General features: G+C 40.0%; 1 protein-coding gene across 9 annotated transcripts in view; it reads right to left on the bottom strand.

Annotated features, from left to right (window-relative positions):
- The window catches only part of CTNNA2 (catenin alpha 2), a 1,086,060-nt gene that overhangs the window by 741,970 nt on the left and 320,389 nt on the right, over nucleotides 1–23,701 (bottom strand). For all 9 annotated transcript variants that reach the window (XM_027622203.2, XM_027622199.2, XM_027622200.2 and 6 more), the window contains one exon: nucleotides 10,665–10,831. In XM_027622203.2, the coding sequence (XP_027478004.1) occupies nucleotides 10,665–10,831 (167 nt within the window). The remainder of the gene's footprint in view (nucleotides 1–10,664; nucleotides 10,832–23,701) is intronic.

Here is a 23,701-nt window from a genome sequence, read left to right on the forward strand (position 1 = left end):
CTATCAACAGCATCACTGAGAGGACAGCTCTTGGCAGTTAATTTGTTCCTGCTGCTTATTTGAGCTATAGATCTTTCCTGAGGACATAAAAACTGGTTCCAGGGAAGGCAAGATAATTATCTCGGAGGGCGCTAAATCTTGGATTTGTTCCCTAATTTATATATATAAAACAGTCTTCTTACCGATTATTAACCAGACCCAATTTGGAGTAATTATTTTGTTGTGTTACACCTAATATTTTCTCATGAGTTTTCTCTGAAGACTCCAGATGCTGGTTTGAATTTATGTTTCTAATTCAATCAAGTTTTTTCAAAAAGAAATGCTAATGATGGGGTCTGTGTAAAGGTAGACTTAGCCTACTTGGAGTTTTAATCTAGAAGGATCGGAGAGGCCACCTAAGTGGAAAGTTCTCACATAGAAACAGGATTTCCAAGATCTATGAAGAACTTCTCAAACTCAACACCCAAAAAACAAATAATCAAGTCAAAAAATGGGCAGAAGACATGAACAGACACTTCTCAAAAGAAGACATACAAATGGCTAACAGACACATGAAAAAATGTTCATCATCATTAGCCATCAGGGAAATTCAAATCAAAACAACACTGAGATACCACCTTACACCAGTTAGAATGGCAAAAATGGACAGGGCAAGAAACAACAAATGTTGGAGAGGTTGTGGAGAAAGGGGAACCCTCTTACACTGTTGGTGGGAATGCAAGTTGGTACAGCCACTTTGGAAAACAGTGTGGAGGTGCCTCAAAAAATTAAAAATAGAGCTACCCTATGACCCAGCAATTGCACTACTGGGTATTTACCCCAAAGACACAGATGTAGTGAACAGAAGGGCCATGTGCACCCCAATGTTCATAGCAGCAATGTCCGCAATAGCCAAACTGTGGAAAGAGCCGAGATGCCCTTCAACAGATGAATGGATAAAGAAGATGTGGTCCATAGATACAATGGAATATTACTCAGCCATCAGAAAGGATGAATACCCAACTTTTACATCAACATGGATGGGACTGGAAGAGATTATGCTAAGTGAGATAAGTCAAGCAGAGAAAGTCCATTATCATATGGTTTCACTTATTTGTGGAACATAAGGAACAGCATGGAGGACATTAGGGGAAGGAAGGGAAAAATGAAGGGGGGGAATCGGAGGGAGAGACGAACCATGAGAGACGATGGACTCTGAGAAACAAACTGAGGGTTCTAGAGGGGAGGGGGGAGGGGGATGGGTGAGCCCGGTGATGGGTATTAAGGAGGGCACGTCCTGCATGGGGCACTGGGTGTTATACGAAAACAATGAATCATGGAACACTACTTTAAAAACTGATGATGTATTGTATGGTGACTAACATAACATAATAAAATTAAAAAAAAATGGTCAAAATCTTCCCAAAAAATGGAAGAAATGGGACCAAAGTTGAGGTGGATGTTGGGGGAGGCAGAGACAAATGGGGGGATTGCTGAAGGGACATTAAGGGAGAAAAAAAGGAGAAAGGGAGTGACCAGGCACTTTTGAGAAGTCAAGATGAATAGAAAAATCAAGTTTTTATTTCTGAAAAGAGCCAAGAGTATTTTCTTTCTGTGTGTCTGGGTTAAAGGAAGTGGACTCCCTAGAAGCCAAACAAACACCTTTAAAAGACAGTTCTTATAGAGAAAAGCCTGGAACACTTTTTCCAAAAACTTTCTCTACCTCCCTGTACCCCCCAGTGTCAGAAAGGAGTCAGTGTATGTGAGGAGGGCTGCAGGTCAGGCTGCTCTGTGTCTGAAGCCCAGCGAGGTCATCTGTCTGCCTTGTGAGCCAGGTAAGCCAACTTGACCTTTTGGACCCTCGCTGTCTTCATTAATAAAATGAAGGTATAAATGTTGACATATTACACAAGGTTGTTTTAAGAACTGTAGGAAATAAGAAGGTATATAAATGGAAAATATGAAGATGGCCAACTAAGTCCAATTATAAAATAAATATAAATGGGCTAAATGCTCTCATTAGGATACAGACTCTCAGATAGAACTTTTAAAAACAGACCCAACAGGGCGCCTGGGTGGCTCAGTCGGTTAAGCGTCTGCCTTCGGCTCAGGTCATGATCCTGGAGTCCCAGGATCGAGTCCCACATCGGGCTCCCTGCTCAGCAGGGAGTCTGCTTCTCCCTCTGACCCTCTTCTCTCTTGTGCTATCTCTCATTCTCTCTCTCTCAAATAAATAAATAAAATCTTTAAAATAAATAAATAAATAAAATAAAAACAGACCCAGCATGTTACCAAGAGATCATTTAAACAATAAGATACAAAAGTTGAAAATAAAACCTCTCACACTAATGAATTTTAAATGCAATAAATTCTCAATATATAAAATGCTATTATCAGCACAAAAAGAAACCGAGAACTCGACTCGATCAAAGTCTATTACAGAAATGGAAGCCAAAGACTTCCTCTCTTTTCCCAAATAAATCAGGCATACTGTATATGAAGGAAAGAAAAGAAAAAGAAATAGCAAAATAGCAAACCCTTAGAGCACCCGGCAGAAATCAGGAGCTCCTTAAACGGGGATACTGACCTGCCGCATAGCGTCTCGCCAAGGGAAAAATAATTTCCTAAGTAAGTTCAAAGAGGAAAGGCTTCATCTTACTCTTGGAAGGTCTGCAGACCCGGCACTTGGGAAGAGGGGAAGCCACGCAGTGAAGAAGCTACAGCAGCTGCTGGTAAGGGCTCTGAGGAGAATGATGCTCCCAGGGAAGAGTTATAAGGCGGGGCGGGTGCTTTGGAGACTCTGTGTCCCAGACTGGGAAGTTGTTTTCAATGAGCTGATAAAGGGGGCCCTTACAGGCAGCTGCCATAGCTTCCCTTATGGTAAACGCCTGGCAATCCTGGACATGACACCCAGCTGATCTCCCACAGCAAGCTGGGCTTAGGAACACCAAAGGGAGAACACTTTGCTCAACCATGTACTCCTGTCCTTAATATTGGTAGCTTGTGCATGGGTACAGCTGAAAAGACTCAAACAGCTAGAAAAGATGTTACAGTTTCTTCCCTCATTAGTGGATTTAGATATTATTTTCAGAGCTTGTCACGTAAATCTCAAGAGTTTGTTCAAAATAGCCTCTGCCCCCATTTGTAAAGCAGGCCTGCCTGCCAGTCTACAGCTGTGTCAGATCGCTTGAAATCAACTCTTTAAATCAGTCTCCAATTCTCCCGATTGGCATTTCAGTTATTTGCTTCCACACACAAATTAGTCTGTGAAGTCATTCAGTCATTCAGTACTTGTTAAGCAGCTACGAGGAGCCAGGCAGGCATCTGAGGATGGGGTTACTGCTGAACTGAGGAGTCTGATCCCTCCCCTCCTGGACTGTGCAATCTGGTTCTCCCACCAACATTTACCATCCATACCAGGCCTATAAATCATTGTCCTAATGACCCTACATTCCACTGAGACAGATTGACCTCATTCAGGGTCCTATCGAGTTGATTGGATTTTAAGTGACATTGATGAAATTATTTAATAAGTCATACATAACTCTCTTATTAGGATCTAGTTTTATGGCTAAATTAAAAATATTGTCTTGGGGGCACCTGGGTGGCTCAGTCAGTTAAGCACCCTCCAACTCTTGATCTCAGCTCAGGTCTTGATCTCAAGGTAGTGAGTTCAAGCCCCACATTGGGCTTCATGCTGGTCATGGAGCCTACTTAAAATTAAAAAAAAAAAAAAAAGTGTTTTTTTTTTTTTAAATATCTTGGAAATAGTAGTTGGCTAAGTAAATAAGTGGGTGGATGTAAGATTCTGCATCTTATCACTTTACTTGTGTAGCCATGTACTTTGGTTTGATCACTGTTACCCCAGCATCATCATATTTTATGTCTGCCTCCTAAAGTTGGCCTTCTTGATTAAATATTCTCTTTCCTTGATAAGCTGCCCCTCCTGATTAAATTTTGTTTTCTTGTTAACAAGAAAACGATTTCATCTGAAAACAAGAATGATTAAATGCTAGTGTCATGTATTCTTAAAGTGTCATGTTTTATGAAGCACAGCAGTAATATAGCTTGTATTTCCAAAGTTATTTTTAGCTGGTGAAAGAAAAATGACACTAGTCAGTGTCACCGAATACTTATGAGTTGTACCAGACACTGTTCTAAATGGCTTACATATACCTAATTTCGTCCCAGAAAACAGCCCTTTGCAGTTGAAATTTTTCCTATTTTTACTTTATGGAGGAGAGACTGAGGTCAATGTAGTTACACAAGCTTCCCAAGAAAGGCCTCCCAGCAAGTGAGTGTGGGAACCTGGGTCTAAACTAGGGTAGTTTGCTCTAGAGTTCATGCTTTTAACTCCCCCGCTCTTCTGCCAGAAAAAGACAGGTTTATAAAGGGTTTGGATTATATTGATCAGCTGATTATGAATATTCACTAGGAGCCTTGTCCCATCTGATCAGTCTCTGGATTCTCGCCATTCCACTTCTTTCATATCTTTAAAATCTACCTCCTTTTAGGGCGCCTGGGTGGCTCAGTTGGTTAAGCGACTGCCTTTGGCTCAGGTCATGATCCTGGAGTCCCGGGATCGAGTCCCGCATCGGGCTCCCTGGAGTCTGCTTCTCCCTCTGACCCTCCCCCCTCTCATGTGCTCTCTCTCTCATTCTTTCTCTCAAATAAATAAATAAAATCTTTGAAAGAAAATAAATAAATACATAAAATAAAATCTACCTCCTTTTAACAATACACACTGCTGTTGCCTTCACCCAGCCTTTCTTTTTATTCACTAGCCTGGATGATCTCAATGGTCTCTTCATCTGTCTCCTTGCTTAGATTCACCCCTCTTCTAATTCTTTCTCCACATCACTACCAAAATTATTTATCTAAATCACGAATCTGATTCTGATACTTAGAAGTACTCGATGGCTCCCCATAATCCACATGTAGAGTCCAAACAAATCATCATGTTCTCTGCGGTCCATGCGTCTCCCTGTCCAACTCTGTTAGTGCCTCCCCGCACCCTGCCCTCTATGCTCCGACAAGACACCCCAAATCCCTTCTCTTGCTCTCATGCCTTTCTTCTTCCTCTTGGTTTGTGAAGCTGTCTATAGCTGATGTTTGTTGTCTGACCTGAATCCATCTCCTTTCTTATGGCATGAGCACCCCTTCTGCATTCAGTAAACTCTCTTTGCCTGAGCTAGATATCAGACCCAAATTCACACATTGGCCTGCTCTGTCAAATCATGGCTAGGCCTTTGAAATATTATTCCTTTCCCATTTGGCCTGATGTCAAGCCTCGTTTCTAGAGAGTGCTGGGTGGCAACCAAGGAGGAAAAGGTTTTGTTTCTTGGTTCTGGTATGCTCTCTCCAAAGGTTCTGCAGCAGAGGTAGCCCCTCCAACACCAGGTGGCCAGCAGCTCCCCTTAGCATGGTCTCCCTTGGGTGATGCTATAGTGGAATGCCCCCAGTGAGACACCTCTCGATGAGCATTTTTCCTTGACACCCTAAGGGCTGATTTCCAGCAAGTTCCATTAGCTTGTGCGGCAACTCAGCAGCCTGTCATAAAGTAAGATAGGAAGATCTGATCTTGCCCCTGGCTCCGGGTGGTGGTGGGGGGGGCTCCCTGAAGTGTTGTGCTCTCAGTCCTCTTTATATCTGCCATCCCTACGTTCCTTAGAGCTGTCTTCTTGTTACCCAGTCTCTTACGACTCTAATCTGCTATTGGAGTTAAAAATTTTCCATATTAAACTCTCCCTGCTGAAATCACTGTGTAGTTTCAATCTCATTATTGCACAGAATGATACATCCCACAACTCTTCTGATGGGACCAACTTCTTCCCAGTCACCCTCAACTTTTAGGCCCTAGCTTAGGCTTGGGCTTGTGACCCCAACCTATTCGATCTGATCCAAGAAATTGGTTCTGGGAAAGGCAAATCACATTCAGTTTAATGAGACCCAATCCTGAGACCTCCTTCTCCCAGCCACATCACCCTTCCTCATATTATCCTCAAATGACCAACACTATAACTTGGTCGAACTGATCCTATCCATGGCGCGGAGGATGGTAAGGGGAAGCAGTAAGTGCTGACCAAATTTTAAAAATCAGCACATCCCATTTCCCTCCCCCCAAATAATTAATTCAGAGATAAGTACCTAACTCATAAGCCGACAGGACTGACAAGACTATGGAACTTTTATTTGAGCTATTAGGGAAGAGAATTTACTCTTTGTTGCTATCTTTAGTCTAGAAGCGGGTAAACTTGAGAATGGTTAGCAGCTACCTCAGGACTGTGAGAAAAGGTCCTACAGAGAAGAGGAAATAGGAACCCGGTTCTTGGCACATTTTTTGTGCCTTGATCAAGCCTTGCCTGAAGCTAATTTCCTCTAGATTTCTTCGTTGGCTGAGCCAATATATTCCCTTTTTAAAATACCACGTTGAATTGGGGTTCTCTTATTTAAAGTGGAAAACATACTAATTCTTATATTTTTATTCTAGGTGAGATCACAGCAATATGCACATGTACCCAACATGCAGAGCTTGCTTTCTTTATGTCTCCCCCAATAGCCTATAAAGTTTTGAAGGCAGGGGCTGAGACTTAGTCACCTTTGGAGTTATCTAAGCACAGTGTCTTATATATAGTAGGTATCCAGTAAGTACTTCTTGAAAGGATAACTGAATACATAAATTCCAAACAGCCCAGCTGCATGAAATTAATGCCACGATAGCTCTGACAGAAAAGATATGCTAAGGGACACCTGAGTGGCTCAGTCGGTTAAGTGACTCTTAATTTCAGCTCAGGTCATGATCTCGGGTCTTGGGATCAAGCTCCGCATCCGGCTCCATGCTCAGTGGAAAGTCTGCTTGAGGATTTCTCCCCCTCTCCCTCTGCCCCTCCCCCTGCATGCTCTCTCTTTCTCAAATAAATAAATTAATTTTTAATTAAAAAAAAAAGATATGCTAAGAACTGGGGCAATAATTTCTATCTTTATAATCAGAGACAAGGCTATTTTACATCAATTAACTGCTGTTCTTCACCAGAGCGACATTAGAGCTGAAGGACTAAACAGGCAACTATTGAGAAATAATCCATTACTGAGGAACACAACACTATTTTAGGTTAATGTCACAAAAAACACAGGTAATATTAAAGTCTGCCTCATCAACACCTCCCAAACAAGGCGAGAGCAGCATCAGATCTGGCCCCTGATGGTTATGAAGGTATTCTGACTTCTCTGGGAAACTGATTAAGGGATTGTTGTTTTGCTATTTTGCCATTCCATTTTCTAGAGAGAAATTCTGAGATAATCAAGAACATCATTATTCCAGGAACTAGCCTGAGGGTAGAAAAAAGGGGGTTGTTTTCTCTAATACATACATGTCAAGATGAGTTTGTGTGTGTAATGCCATCACCAATGCTAAGAATTGACAATACATTCTGATTACATTAATTCAGAGTCTAGGGAAAGTAAATATCCCTCTTCATGATCATCAATTGCAATGCAGGATTCCTTGAAAAGTCTAAAATGCCACATATCAACCTATTGACAATGTCAACTGATTGCAGGATACATCAGGTGACTGGCTAGGGAATCACTCACCAGCAACTTCAACAAGGAAAGTGATTATAATTCAGTATTTTTTAATGATGTCTGATGTGCAAATGATTACTTTAGCTTTCCTCAGGGACATCAAATTTCCACCTAGGTGATAACCCAGCTTTGAACTATATTTCACCCACTAATCCATCACTATCGTCCTGAATTTAAACAACTACAGTAGCAAAAACCTTTTGCAGTCATGAGAATCCTTAACATGTTTAAAAAAGAGCTCAACATTAAAGCATAACAAACTTGCATAACAAAACAAGGAGCTTCATATGGCCAAACAGAATATTTGTACGTCATGTGAAAAGACAGATCTTCAGCAGTCATGTAAATGTAAGTTTCCGAACATAATTTTAAGGTAGCGGATGTAAAGACCTCTACCCTGCCAATTCACACCCTCTCCACCGATATCCTAATTCTTTACTCATCTTTACAGTGTGAATTATACCTGACTACTTGATTTGCTGACAATTACTTATTGGGGTACAGGGCAGAGAATGAAAGTGGGTATTTTAGGAGAATAAACCAACTATCCTTCATCTACTCAGTGTATTATTGATGGGAAAACATGAATATAAGTTTCTGATAAGGCAATTCCATCCGTGTTCCTGTAAGTTATTCAGAAATGAGAAAAAATCATTATCTGGAGAGAAGAGCAATAAAAATTTGGCATACGGCCTAAGAGATAAAAAGTAAAATGCATAATGCTTAAACCTAAAAAGGTTACCATGGCAGGAAGCTGCAGACTCATGGAGGGTATTACTCAAGCATCTGAACCAAAAGAAAACGGAGCCACCACTTTTATGGAAAAATCACCTGTCACTCTTTTTTCTTACCTATGTTTGTGGTAAGGAAATTCATTTTTTTTAATCTGGAAAAACCCTTAGAAAAGGTGTAGATGACCATTTCTAACCTGTCCCATCCAAACACATAAAGATATTTTCTTCATCTGAGTTAAAAACAAATAAGTAGATGCTCCGACGACACTGGCTTGTTCATGAGAGAATGAGCTGCTGTGGAAAAGAACGAAAAGCTAAAGCAGAATTATATACCATGTTCATTTGTAATGGATTGTTGATACGCTGTCGGTTTTTTGTTGGGGGGGGAGCAACAGCCCCAGCATATGAAACCCTGACTCAGCGAACCCACAGCACAGACCGGCCACAGCCTGGTTCAGCGGCCGCCCCGGCACTGCAGTTCCTCGTCGCTCCACAAGAGAGCGACATCCCACCGCGGCTGCCTCCGCAGAGGCTGCGCTCTAAGCAGAACAAATGTGTTTATTTAGTCTACGATCATTTTTAATTTTACTACTGACAGTCTGACAGGACTACTTAATATTGCTGGGTTGACCTCTCCGTGATTTTGTGCTACCCCCCCCCCCCTTTTTTTTTAAACTTCCCTTAATCTGCTGTGTCGGGAAGAGAATACGTTTGACTCCACAGGACGACAGGCCTGCAGTGATATGATCAGTAGACAGCCCTGGTCAAAACAAACGGGCAGAAAGGCAGGATTACAGGCGGGAACTGGGGCTGTACATCACACGGCACCCTGGATGCACAAGGAGCCCTCTCTGCATGTAGGCAGCTCAGGGAGAATAGCCTGTCATCACTCCCTAGGAATGGCTGAACAGGGCATTCCACAGCACAGAACAATAACATATGGGATGTAAAGTTAATTTCTTTAGGTTCAGTCCTGTTCCCCCCTGGGGAGGGAAGATTGTCCATCTGGGGTAAGATCTTTCTGAAAATGTGGTCTTTAAAGTCTCAGGAGGCTGTAAGGGAAAGATAACAAAACTTTTTCTCCCACACACGTGAGAACAACGTAATTTGTTGCTCAAAAGATGCACATAGCCACTTGGAACCTCAGGAATGACAACCACCAGTGCAGTCTGCAAGGGGTTCCAGGGATCTGAAAATAGCAACATGGCTGCCATTTACCACACATTTACTTTGCACCAAACTCTGTAAGAAATGCTGCATAGGAATGGCACCCATTTTAAATCTCTCACAACTCTAAGGGCTATACAGCCATTAGCCCTGTGTTAACAGATAAAGTATCTGATATGTAAGGAGGTTATGTGGTGGATGACAACACAGTAATGGCCACAGCTAGGGGAACTAAACCAGCAATAGGTTGATTCCCAAAAAAAGAAAACCCGTGGTTCACATCCCATCATCTAAGGACCCTGAGATCAGTCCAAAGTTGGTGCCAATTGTCCAGGAATGAAATTCACTGAGGTCATGAAATAGAAACTCTCTAGGCAGAAGTCATATTCCGAAGCAATTGAGTTACATCATCTTAGTTCAGAGGACTGAACTATCCTAGTTGCCAATAGAGGCCAGTCAGCAACTAGAAAAGCAGAGAGAGGCCTAGTTGTCAAGGACTGCAAAGCTTGCCCTGGCCCCTAGTTCAGTAAAATTTGTGACGAGGGTAGGGCTCCACTTCCATCATGAAACAAAAATGCTGAAAGAAACCAAGGAACTATGATAAGCGAGGCACTTTAATAGGGGTCTATGGGTTAGTAGGACATGTAACTGCCCAGTTATGTTAGATGCCAGGCTTGGTGCAACAAGATTGACCTTAGCCAAGAGATGTGTAGACAGGGCTCTTTATTGCCAGACAAAGGTACATTCAAAGTCCCTAATTCTACAAAAGTGCAAGGCTGGAGCAGGTAACAAAATGTAATTCAACACAGGATCCATATTAAGGTGGGCATAGGTGGTCATTTGGCCAGCTAACCGGAAAAGCTGACCTCCTCTGAATTACCACATGGACCAGCACTAATCTGAATCTCAAGATAGGGCCAAGGCAGGTACACAATGCTCAGCCTCTGCAGCCTAAAAGAATATACAGTTTTGCACTCCAAGAAGTAAGGGAGGGATCCAAACTCAAGTGAATCCTCTATAACTTTTTGAGTATATTATTGAATATAATTTTAGCATTAGAAAAATTGGGGGGTATACCACTTGGGTGAGTAAGCAAGCTGGTGAGCAATGAAACATCATTAGAGCAGTTCCAAGCTCCAATATATTTAGTCAGTATTGCCACCCCCCCAAAGCAAGTTTTGATAAGTTCCACATACGTACAATTTTCAGATGAGATAAAAGTCTCATGACATCTGCCATGTCCGCCAGGATGAGTAAGCGTGTTACAGCTGAGAGCAAAGCCCTCGCTGCCCGCACCATGGTGCCACGCTTCACCGATGAGCACGGGTCATCAGCAAACTCTGAAGAGGCGATGCGCATTGTCTCACCTGGAAGACAAAGACGGAGAGGCATGTGAGTGGACGGGAAGCTCAGAGGCTAGCAATCACCCATCCATGTGCATGGATGATTATTGTTCCTATTGTAAAACCCGCCATGAACAGGAGGTCCTCCTGCTACCTCCATCACAGCCCACCTTTCAAGGCAAATGCATCAGTGCACACTGGACAGGGGCTGTGGACAAAATACGGTGTTCATTTCACACAGAAGTGTGAAATTGTGCTTTAAACATCAATAAGGAATATATTCAATTCCATTTGTCTAATAGTTGAGATGAATTTGCCCTGACCTTAATCATTCTCATTTTCCATTTCCCTTGGAAGCAATGGGATTTACTAGGCAGCTAGTGGAGCTTACTGACAGTTGAGGTACAACGTTAAGTGCTCCACAGAGGAATGAAACTAAAACTCTGGCCTCATTAACAGTGTACTCTTAATTGAACTAATCAGACAATAATAGGCTACAGAGATACCCCAAATGTAGTCTTTTAATACTCTGCTAAGAAGCTATTCTCTAATAGAGAGAACATTTATAGGAGAATTGAACCAATTCAACAAACCCATACTATGTCAGATATTATTAAGCTCCGGAATTACAAAGGTGACTGAGGATACCCTAGTCTCAAGGGGTTCACCATCTAATAAGGGAACATGATGTAAATACATACTTATAGTATGTATGACTACATATCACAATGCACATACGATTAAGCATGTACAGAAAGAAGGGGGAGTGATTTACTTATTTAGTGTGAGGCTGGGAGAAGCCGTCAACTTTGATGGGCTTTGAAGAACGAAGAGGTGTTCCCCAGAAAGACAGCGGCGGGAAGAGCGCCCTTGGCAGGGTGAACGCCGTGTGAGGCTCTGAACGTTGGAGCAGGATACCGAGTGTGAGGAACTACAGTCACGTGGGAGGCACAGTGAGGAAGGGGTACAGAGGAGAGGTGGTGGTGTTTAGGAAGCTGTGAAGGAGATCCGAACGGGGTCCTCAGCAGGGAGGGAAGTGACATCAATAGATTTTTATTTTGGCTATATTTCATAGAATAAACTGAGGGAGACAAGCTAAGGGCGGAGACACAAGTCATTAGGGCAAAGGCATTAGAGTCTGAGAGGAGCAATAACGAGGGCCTGGATGGACCAGGGAAATAGAAACGGGATACAGAGAGGATGGGCATATTGAGATTTGTATTAGAGAAAAGAGCGGATTTAGGGACTGACGAGAGGTGGAGACCGGAAAGAAGGTGGAGTGGTTGGCGAATACTAAGTATTTGTACAAAGGGACCCAGCAGTGGGAAGCAAAGATCAATGACTAGGATGACACACGTCCCGTATCAGTGGACGGGGCGTACCACCGGGGGTTGACGGGAGCATAATGAAGCCTCACATAGCAGAGCATACACAGTGGCAGTAAAAGCTTTGTCAGTAAACTTGAAGAATAGAGTTAATATGACCAATTATTTGATTTAGGGTAAAGCAATTCATTCAATATTTCATTTTTAGAAATGGTTATTTCTCATCTGTTAATCAAAACCCAGCTCATTTAAATAAAGTCAATTGTACCATTGAAACACTGGGCATCCTGTAATTTATCCTAAGATACAAGAGAAAAAAAAAAATAACAGCTCTTACCATTTCACAAGCAGATCAGAATATAATGTAATTCACTCAGTGTTACAGTTACTTAAACCCTCGAAGGAATACTTTTCATGCCTAGGTGTGTCAGGAAATAGAGTATGCTGTTAGATTTTTAAAAGAAGCTACCATTTACAGTAAGCATATTATATAGCCAACCAGCTTAGTCCCAGTGCCTAGACACAAATAGCTTGATATATAACAGCATGGGAGAAATGTAACAATTCATTACCGGATGGGCACAAATTCAAAAAGATGAATTTCCAAGATGTCTGGCCCTCCAGGACTAAATAAGGTGGAGGCCAGCAATTAGGAAATACATATTTAATTCAGGTGTCCCACCTTTGCTACAACAGGATTACATAAATCTCCTCATACCCCGAACCCTGAAAAAGAAGGACTCATTGGCAGATATCCATGCTGTGAGGAGAAAACCAGCTCATTCTCACCCTGCGTCGCGCAGCAGGAAAGAACATTCACAATGGTAGGTGAATCGAACGAAACATGGAGAAGGTCACCACAGCTAAAGATGGACATATCTGCGTATGGTATTAATGGGTGGAGCAGCTGCTGTGGAATCAATCTACTTACTCAAGGAAAGCAGAGATTTATTCTGCATATAAACCTAGTGAGCTACATGGTTGATCCCAAATTCTGCAAGTTAAACTGGTATATAAGCCACAGTAACAGTAGGTCACTCAGGTAGGGCTACTCTGTACACAAAGGACCCTGGGAGGCAAGCCTAGTTGCACCCCTCAGCATGTGGAGGAACCATGCCTAATGAAACTAATATTCAAGGTCAGGTTTTTATATAGAAGGTCAGTATAATGCCACTTAATCCAGGTGCTGGCCGTTTGGTCAGCAATACTGCTTCAAAACTAGGAGTAACACACAGCAGCATCAAGCTGTCAGGTGCAGCTCATCGACCTCGGCCCCCCCCCAAAACAGGCACCCCAGGAAGGGACTCTGGAGACGTCCGTGAAAGGGGAGGGGCAAGGGGAAGGGTAGAGGTTGAGAGAAGGAGAGAGACCCACATTAGTAAATGTGACTCTGCAAATGGAAATCTCATGCTAAATTCTGAGATTATTTTAAGATAAATAGAAGATGATTTAATTCAATTTAAATTACAACTAAAAACTCATTTTAAGCAGGTACAAATGATTTCATGTTGTTAAAGATTTTAAAGGAAAAGCAATCTGAAGTCAACTACAACTTTAATGCATTTTATATCCCTGTAGTTTTAAGATTACTGAATTAAAATGGAAATCTATATTATGCAATGATAAGCGAGTTTATCAGGATAAAATTAACTCTTTTCCCAGGGAACTGCTTTTTCTGTAAGACTAAAATATTTAGCTAAGAAAGAGCATGCCTATGTAGGAGATGGAAGGGATCAATGAAGAGGGGATAACAGATCTGCCTGTTTCTTTTATATATACCACTGTGTTCAATCTCAATTACTTGATATGGACCTAAGCTCAGAGCAGGGTGTCTCTAGTAAAGTCTTTGGTCTCCTCAAGCCACTTACCACCTGCTGGAAAGAAGAAAAATTAACATCTCCAAATAAGTGACCAAAAGGAAATAATAGCAATTAATATGCACAGAGCGTTTTTATATAAAGGTTTATTATGTAAGTATTGTTCTAAAAACTATATATGGATATATTGTCATAGATTAAAAGATAAGTAATCTTTAAAATCACAAACCACGCCAACCATTACCAAAAATTAGACTTGAGGATTATTCAACCTCTGTGTTTCAGTCACCTTAACTGCAAAACATGGGGCCAAAATAATGAGAGCGGCCTTGTGGACTGCCATTAGGGTTAAAGTATAGAGGTGATGCAGTCAAAGCCCCCAGCTCAAAGCTTTACCCATAACGAAGGCTTACTCATTATTGTCATTAATACTACTGCTACCACCATCACTGTGTCCTCTCTGTGACAAGAACCATTCATGAACTCCTGGTTAAAGATTTGGAAGTGCTTTTTGTTGGTTGATTCCACTCCTGCATACATAATAATTTAGAAGCAAGAAAACATCTGCCCAATAAAAATACTTATTGTTTTAGGGCAGAAAATGACTCCCCTCCCAAATGGTTCCCCTGCTTGGCTTGCAAATCGGTGCTTGTTCTGGTTCTTATGCTACCGTGGCGGCACTAGGGGATGGACAGATAATTGTGCATAAGCTTGAGGTAATATCAACTCAAATGTGGAATGATGCAGGATGGTAATAATACTTAGAAGAGAGGGATAACATGCAGAGGGCAGAGTCTCAGGAGTAGAAAAGTCTTTTCGGAAGCAGATTATGAACCAAAATGGCATGAATACCATGTAGTGCATCCTTTGAAGGGAGAGCCTGCATGCAACAGCTCTCTTTAAATACTTGATAAACGAACTATGGGAAAACTGTGGAAAGTGGGGGGAAAAGGTATGATGCAAAGCTAGGTTCAGAGAGTGTTAAGCTGTCTTCCAGAAAGTTCTCTATGCCTGTATGTTTAACCAGCATTTATCGTATGTAATATCTAAAACTGCATATTCTCTTTTGTCTAGTTATATAAATTCTCCTTTAATTACATAGATTTTTCTTTGTCTAATTGCATAAAGTATCTAGCATATATTGATGGTTCATGTTCTTGATATTTTCCCATTGTAGAATTCCTAGAGAAGATGAGAGATTAAGAGCAAAAAGTTCTAACCCTCTTAGCTATGATTTGTTCCCTTTTCCCAATAACCTAGGCTTCCTCAGAACCTTTTTCATACATATTTTCCTTGAAGTACAAATCTTAAAAGATCCTGAGAAATGGATCCTCTACAGCAATGGAAAAAATGCAATATATTTTAAGAGAAGAAAGTTTAGTGAGGTCTAATACCTGACCACTGCTTCACAAACTCTTGGCTAGTTCTGTCCCCCAAACTGTACATCCCCATGAAGTCACAGACAGAAGTGAAGGAATAGACACAACAGGATTTTTAAATGATAACTGAGTGGACAGTGCACATCTTCTGAATGTTTTATCATTTTGATTATGTCGTAGAATCTGTAAAGCAATGCAGTGCTTAAAAACAATTTACTGCTCTGGTTAGCTCATTTTGAAGCATGGTGGGAAATATATATCTTCATTTGAGATAAAGCAAATTAAATGCTAAATGAATGGTCAATGTGAGGAGCATTTCTCTATTTGCTAAATGGGATGCTGCCCAATTCATGAATTGCTTAATAAAGCCAATTAGATCTTCCAATTTAAAAAACAAACAAAACAAAACAAACAAAAACACCAGAATGGTCAATGTAGAGAACATCATGGAAGTTACAATGTTACCAGAAGAGATCTTGATACATTACACTACGTCTCTTGGCTCCTTTTTTGAAGACAAAGGTGAGCACACCCTTGATAAAATTATCCAGAGTTGGCCGGTGTACAGGAAAGGATGAGTTGAACTAACTGCATGAGTAAACACTGAGGAACAGTTTCTTCTGGGCTGATTCCAGCAGCAAGTAGATGGTGCCCATAAGGTAACTCAGGATTCCTTCCATTTTAAGATTTTATCAGGTTGTGTCTATTCAGACTTAATATCTTAACATGTGCTGTATTGTCTCTTTCCTACTAAGAACAGTCTCTTTTATTTAGAGCTCATGGTGTGCCAAGTTCTATTAGAAGAGCTTTATACATTATAACTCAATTACTACTCAAGAGAACCTGATGGAGTAAATACTTATATTGTCACCATTTACACCTGAGGGAACTGAAGAGAGCAAAGGAAGATTGCTTGCCTAAGGTCAAACAGCTGGTGAACGGTGGTGCCAGCATTCAAAGCCACGCTGGCTCTAGGGTCTGTGCTATTAACAACTGTGATTTAGAAAGAACTTTTAAGATTCTACTTACTTCTTACTAAAATTATTTGTTTATATATTTCCATCTGGATCTTTATTATGAGTTGAAGATTAGTGCACTATTTTATTTAGTTAGCAGAGTATTATGAAGAAGAAAGGAAGGAAGGAAGGATGGGGGTGAGAGGGAAGAACTAAATAAAGACATTTCTCTAATTATTTCCAGGCTCTACCACTCTCTATGGGGCTGATTTATGACTGTTTATGCTGCATACATCTGAGTCTTCAATCCTTTGCCAAGACTATAAGCTTAGGGTATAAACCATAATTGTAGTATATTGATTTCTTTATTCCTAGCACTTAACTTACATTTGACTGGCTAGAGTCACTCAATGAATGTTGGGAAGAGCAAAGAATGGCAGGCCTGGCACTTTATGTTTTAAAAAATATCCTGGGACACCTAGTGGCTCAGTCGATTAAGCATCTGACTCTTGATTTTGGCTCAGGTCATGATCGCAGGGTCTTGAGATCAAGCCCTGCGTTGGGCTCTGTGCTCAGCGGGGTCTGCTTGAGGTTCTCTCTCTCCCTCCCCCTCCCTCAGCTCTCATGCCCACACTCTCTCTCAAATAAATAAATAAATAAATATTTAAATAAATAAATAAAACACATCCAACTGCTGCTGAAGCAAGAAGGACAAAATCCTGAATGCTATGAATTTATCAGTGCCGTAATATGAATATTTTCTTCCACTTTTTTTTTTTAAGTTGGTCTTATGAGTTCAGCCAGCCCCAGAGAAGCTGTAACGTTTGAGAAAGACAGGTGATAGTAGAAGTTGCAACACCTTTGCTTCTCCTTTGTTTTGCCCACATAAGCATTTGCTGTCAACAGGGAAAAAGTCTTAAAACTTTTTTGGAAACAATCAAGAACTTGAGAGAGCAATGTGTGCATTTCACCCCAGGGTGGTTATGACTCAAATCCATGATTAGGAGGAAAGGTCGACAATCAGAATTTTTCTTGGAGGCTCAGAGATGATGAAATCATGTTATTTTCTCAAGCAAACTCTGCATTAAAATAAGCTACCTCCTGCAGAACCTGTCACTTCCAGCACCAAGCATCAGCAGAAGTGCTGGCACAGTTCATGTCCTTCTGTTACCAGAAGCAAAATAATCTTTGGCCTAAATATGCAAACAAAGCCTTATATATGCATCTAAATATAATTATGCATGCTATGATCACATATAATTATAATAATTAAATATCAATAATTAATTATAATATTAAATACAATATATACATGCATGTTATATTATACATGCAATTTATAATAATATAGTCAATTGTAATATTAAATAAACAAGTAATTAAAATAATTAACATGATGAATAAATAATACATATACATATATATTGCATACTATACATATTTACATATATATGTATATATATAAAGTAGGTACCGCATAAACTACATCAAAACCATGTAATTATTATAAAATGAGAATCCTGCTTTTTTCTTTATCATTCTACCAAAGGTGGTGGACTCCATGGGCTCTATATCTTTCTTCGTTTTTCCAAGCAACTCTGAACAAATAAGAAATTACATGGAAAATGACAGAAAGCTGATGGCTCCATTGTCCATGAAGTGACTGTGAGACTGGAGAATTTCTGATCTGGGTAGGATCTCTCCAGGCTTGTCTAGCACCTCACTCTCACCTTCCATAGAAAGACACAGAAACTCAGTGGTGATTGACCTGTGGGAGGTCAAGTGGCTGGCTGGGGCCAGCATCCCAGTTACCTGACATCCCAATCAGGGATAATCGCAAAGTGGCTGAGAGACCAACAAAGTGCAATGTGACACAAGCAAATTGAAACTTCCTCCTCACCTAACAAAATCTGAACTAACCACATGGCCTTGTTACAGTCCTGCCTCAGTGGCTCGAGCAGCTCCAAAGACAACCATGCATCTGCATTCAGTCTGGCCCAGTGTCCTTTTTTTTCAAGGTGGGTAATTGAGTCCGTTCCAATGCAATTTTCCCCCTATCAGGATATGTTCTGTGTGCAAAAGTACTACAAATGCCAGTAATTGATGATTAAGTGTATTGAATGTTATGAGCTATTAAACATCGTTAGAGACAGTAATGTGCCACCCTGCAGAAGGCACAGATCATTAAGTGTATGGATTTTAATTATTTCAGCTGTAGCCTTTTCCTGGGTAGGGAGGAGAGGGTATAGGGTAATTTCACATTGTTGTAGCCAGAAAGATTATCATGCTACAATATGGCACACTTCACAAATGAGACCTTTGTAAGGACCTGTTAAATATAGCAAGAGCCATATTCCACAAAAATGTGATTATTGTTTTGGGCTCAAATGCAGTGAAAGACCATAAACTTGGAAATATTGAACAGTGATGTGTTAAGCTTAAGAGAAAAATGGAGTATGGAGGATCAGTATTGAACCCAGAGTCACTTGATATTTTTATAAAACAAGGAAAAAGAAACTGATGAACATGTAAATCTCACTGTACAGTATATTTGTTTCTGAAATATGTGTACTATATCAAATATATAATTAAAGAAGGCCTCTTGTAAGTTGGTTTGTAAAGCAAATAAGCAGCTAATAAATTATTTTTTGTGTAAAACCAAAATTTCAATAACCCTGTATATGTAATGTAAGTGTCTGTATAGAAAGCATATTGCGGACTTATTTATATTCTTAAGTCAATAAATGTTTCTATTGGTCAGTGTCTTTATATATTCTCCTACAACCATGACCACAAATCAAAACCCACTGAAATGTCAATAGACTGATACAGTTCTTGGTAGTTGAACTGTGATTTCAAAAACTTTCCGTGTGATAAGGAAAGGAAGAATACCATAACTGGCCTCGAGAATGGACAGGAGAGATAACATGATCATCAAAAATGCCAGCAGGCTCCACATTTCAACAGGCAAATGTAGAGGACATTTCTGTTTTTTCTTGCTAATTAAGAGGCTGTGTAAGGAACTGTAGACTAAGGAGGTGGAGGAAGGGATTTAATGTCCAAATACCAGAACTTAAGAAAACCTGAGAGGACCTGATGCAGCCTAAATCTTAGAAGACACAAAATCCAGGTGTGACCTCTAGGACAGAAATCCTTCTGCTTCCCTAAGAAGACACCCAATTTGAGAACACTCTAATTATTAAAATTATTTTTTCAACTACTTGGTCTTCGATACATTTTTCTGAACCATACCTAAAAATACAACCCCCTTCTCAATAGGATAAATCTTAAGAAAAAAATTTTTAAATGTCCTTTAAAGAGAAGGGAAATGTCAAAGCAAACATTCATTAGCCCTTGCCTAAGAACTAATGCTTCATTCAGATTATGAAAAGAACAACTAACATAAATAAATGAACAAATAACTCCCCACAGTTTTCCAAATGTTAAATACCTACTAACTAGTCATTCAAGTCAGGATAATTTGTTTGTACATGACCTTTGAAGCAAATTAATAGTAAGCACGAAAGGTGTTGCCAATCAGCTCTGGAGGGGATAAACCTGGTTTTTAGCAAGTTGTGAAAACAATTAGTAAGAAAGATAGTAATTGATAACTAGTCACTCTGATCTATTTCAGGATCTAAATTACTACATATATTTGAAAGATACTGAATATAAGTTCATTGGTGGAGCCCAACTCTTCAATTTCAGATAGAAGAGGACAAGTCTCAAGAAACTTACATGGCATGCTCAAGGTCACACAGTGCACTAAGGGCAGAGTCCAGACTAGCAGCTGGATCTCTTGACTCTGAGTTTGGATTCACTGCAATTTAACTTCTGTGGTATATTTCTTTAGATGCATTCTGTTTTTCATAGGGTTTCAAAAATTCACAACTGACTGTCTTCCAAGTTAGTCCATATAATTTAAGCCTATCTATACCAGTTTGGATGTCTTGATACTATGCTTATGTGCAAATATATCTTTAAGTCTCTAGTTTCAATTTTGAGGTACTTCAAAATTGTCATTAGTACAATGAAATAATACTTGCATCACTGATTTCATATCAGCTAAAATATAAACACAAAGAAAAGCAAAAGGGGAGTATAAAAAAGGCACATTATGTAATTTGCATCTTACAGCCTACAGAAAAATAAACTATGCTTCAATTGCTATGTTGTAAAATAACAAACCAACTTACCTTTTCTAAAGTAGTCTTTGGCTAAACAAAACACAGGAACAATCCTCATAATGAGAAAAGTAGACTAAGGATAGAAACTCTACCACACAGTTCAAAATTAGAAGCCAAACAAACAAGGTTCCAAGTAATTGGTATTATGAATCTGGTAAACAGTGCTATAAATTTACAGCTCGATTAAAATATATTTTAAAATACAACATGGAAAAAACTGATTGTCTTCACTGGTTTGAGGATGAAAAAACGTAACGATCAGATTCTAAGATTTAAACGGTAGTCTTTGCCTTAATTGCTGAACTGCCATTGATTTTCCAGTCATCATAGAGAAATGGCAGCTTGTTAAATGTGATTATAGCCATGAGTCTTCTTTACTGAACTGATAGGAGACACCCATGCCACCATCATTTTGGTTCCTATATTAAGAGGGCTCAAGGAAGAAACCACATCTAAATCAACATCAGTATATCAATTGTAATAAAACACCCCTAACAAAAATATATTTGTTCAGCAAGATCCAGCAATAGGTAATGAACAAAATTGATTTAAAGTAACTCAAAATCTTAAATCAAAAAAAAAGAAGAAAAGAAAAACCAGCAAATTGCCAAAATGTGCTAATCAAAGCTTTCTTCACTTCTGTGATCAATAGCTTGTCACTAAGGTCATAGCAGTCTCAGACAGGCTTCTGTCTTTCCACCTCAAAAGTACATTTTTTTTAAAGTAAGTGAAATAAGGTTATAAAAAAACCTAACAAACAAACAAAATATCCCAACAGGATGGCATGCAGCCTTAAGGGAAATTTGGGGGACTAGATATAAGGAGAGTGACAGTCCTGTCCATAACTGCCTTAATTGGTATGGTTGGTTATATGATTATATCTGTAAATGTGTGTTTGTGTACAAAGTGTATAAAGAATTATATATTATTTCATTCATCTTTTTATTCATTCAACAAGCATTTATTCAGTATCTGCTCTGTGTCAGGCAGTTGCCAGGTTTCTAGATATTCAAGATGAAATCACAATTCCTGCCCTCTACTTACTTGCAACCTGATTTTTTTCTGAACTAAAAAGGATCATCTGTAGAACATCTGCAGAGAAATGCCAACTGAGTAGGCATTTGGAAATATAAAAAAGAAGAAGTTTCATTTTAGGAAGTTGGGAATCATGAGTGTATAGAGGACGCTCAGTTGGCTATAATAAGGTGGCCAAGAAATATTCGTGTATGTGCATATATATCTGTGTTTCTGTATGTCTATCTACCTATCTCTCCATCCATCCACCCGTCTATCCATCCATGTATCTATGTGTGTGACATAGAGATTAAATTAAGTTTTTCTTTCTCTAGCCCTCCAATGAGTAGCTCCTAGCCTTAACTCTAAGAACTGGCAGAGGCAACCACTCACTGCCAATGCCCTCCCTCAAATCCCTGCTAGAGCACTAAAGAACAAAGAGTATAGATGAGAATGACGCAGATAAACACACTCTTCATCATTAATTCCTTGGCCCCATATTGAGCAGGTCTAGGTCAACAGTGAGATTCCAGGGCCTTTTTAACCTCTTGGCATCAAGCCCTAAATGAAAAGTGGGCTTAAGGGGTTTAAAACTCCATTCTCCTGGGCTGATTCAGTTTTCTATCAAGATTTCCAAAGGAAAGAGACCCCATCTTATCACACCAGTTTCATGAAACTGGAGGGAACTGTAGGGAGAGAAATGAAAGAATTAAGATTATAGAAAGTCAGTGAATTTTAACCTTTTCTCTCCTTCCACTGGAAACAAGATCCACCAACTTAGTCAAAATAATGTAGGGTATGCAAAATGAAAGGAAATACAGGACTTTTTTTTAAGTATGCTAGTTGTATTTTCAAATAACACGCTCAATATTTTTTCTTCAACCTCCAGACACTATTTTTTTAAAGATTTATTTATTTGAGAGAGAGAGAGAGAGAGAGTGCAAGTGCTCGTGAGCTGGGGGAGGGGCAGAAGGAGAGAGAGACAGAATCTTAAGCAGACTCCCCACTGAATGTGGAGCCCAATGCGGGGCTCAATCTAAGGACTCTGGGATCGTGACTTGAGCCAAAATCAAGAATCGGATGCTTAACCAACTGAGCCACCCAGGCACCCCTCCAGACACCATTTCTTATAAAGTACATAAAATTTAAAGCAAGGATTCAATTGTTAAACTGGAAAAAAAAGTAGAATAAATATACTCTTCTCCGCATTTCCAGACTTTTTGGACACTCTATGTTGTGTTAATAATTGGAACCATTCTCAGATTCTCTTGCCAGTCTCAAAATTTTTCTGCCTTGTGAAGGCTGTTCTCAGGCAAAGGAGAGTGTGGGGGGCCGTTCTGTGCTTCTTAGTGCTAATTTCTTTTAAAATAAAAGTAGAAAAATCATGACAAATGACTTGAAAATTGCACCGTACACACTTGCCAGTGAATGAAGGTGCACAGCCCCTCAGTAAACATATTTCTGACTACAAATTAATGAACTCATATTGGGAGTATAATTTAACCTCCCATGGAGGTTGGCCTGTAGGGAGAGACTGTTCTGTTCATGCTGATGTTAGTATTCCACTCCGTAAGACAGCATAATAAGGATTAATACACTAACATGGATTTTTAAAGCAAATACACATGGTTGGTTAATTCTTACCTCACTTACATATTACTAGACAGAAAGACTGAGTAGCAATTGCCCTGGGGAACTGCTGGGAGGTGTCTATGGGTATATGGGAACTTGTTTTGAACAATGAAGGAGAGTTCGTTTTCAATCCCTATACTGAGCAGCAAGTGGCTTTTCTCACCAAAAGGAGTTTAAAGGAAAAGCTGGGGAAGAAAATGCAGATGTCAAAAATCTGTACATGCAGTAAACTCATTTTAGAGACAGAGAAACACTACTGAACAATACCTGGGTTTAACAAGCACAATTCTAAACCACCTTCAGATAGTATTCAAGCCATGCAGTAAGAAGTAGGCATCCTGGCACACCGGACAAGGGACAATGTCAGCCTAGGTTGATTGGTCCATGCCTGCAGAGAGTCACCACCCAGTCACACTTGTCCAAGGCTGTTACTAAGGTGGAAAATAAGTCCGTATAAATCCACCTGCATCCTTTACAGGATGCCCTATATAAATGAGGGGTAGTCAACATAACTCCAGGACAGAGTGCAGATTCAGTGACTTTTAATAGATCCAATTGTTTTCTTCACACAGTTCCAAGTTAAA

This window comes from Zalophus californianus, chromosome 8 (assembly GCF_009762305.2).
Source record: "Zalophus californianus isolate mZalCal1 chromosome 8, mZalCal1.pri.v2, whole genome shotgun sequence".
NCBI lineage: Eukaryota > Metazoa > Chordata > Mammalia > Carnivora > Otariidae > Zalophus > Zalophus californianus.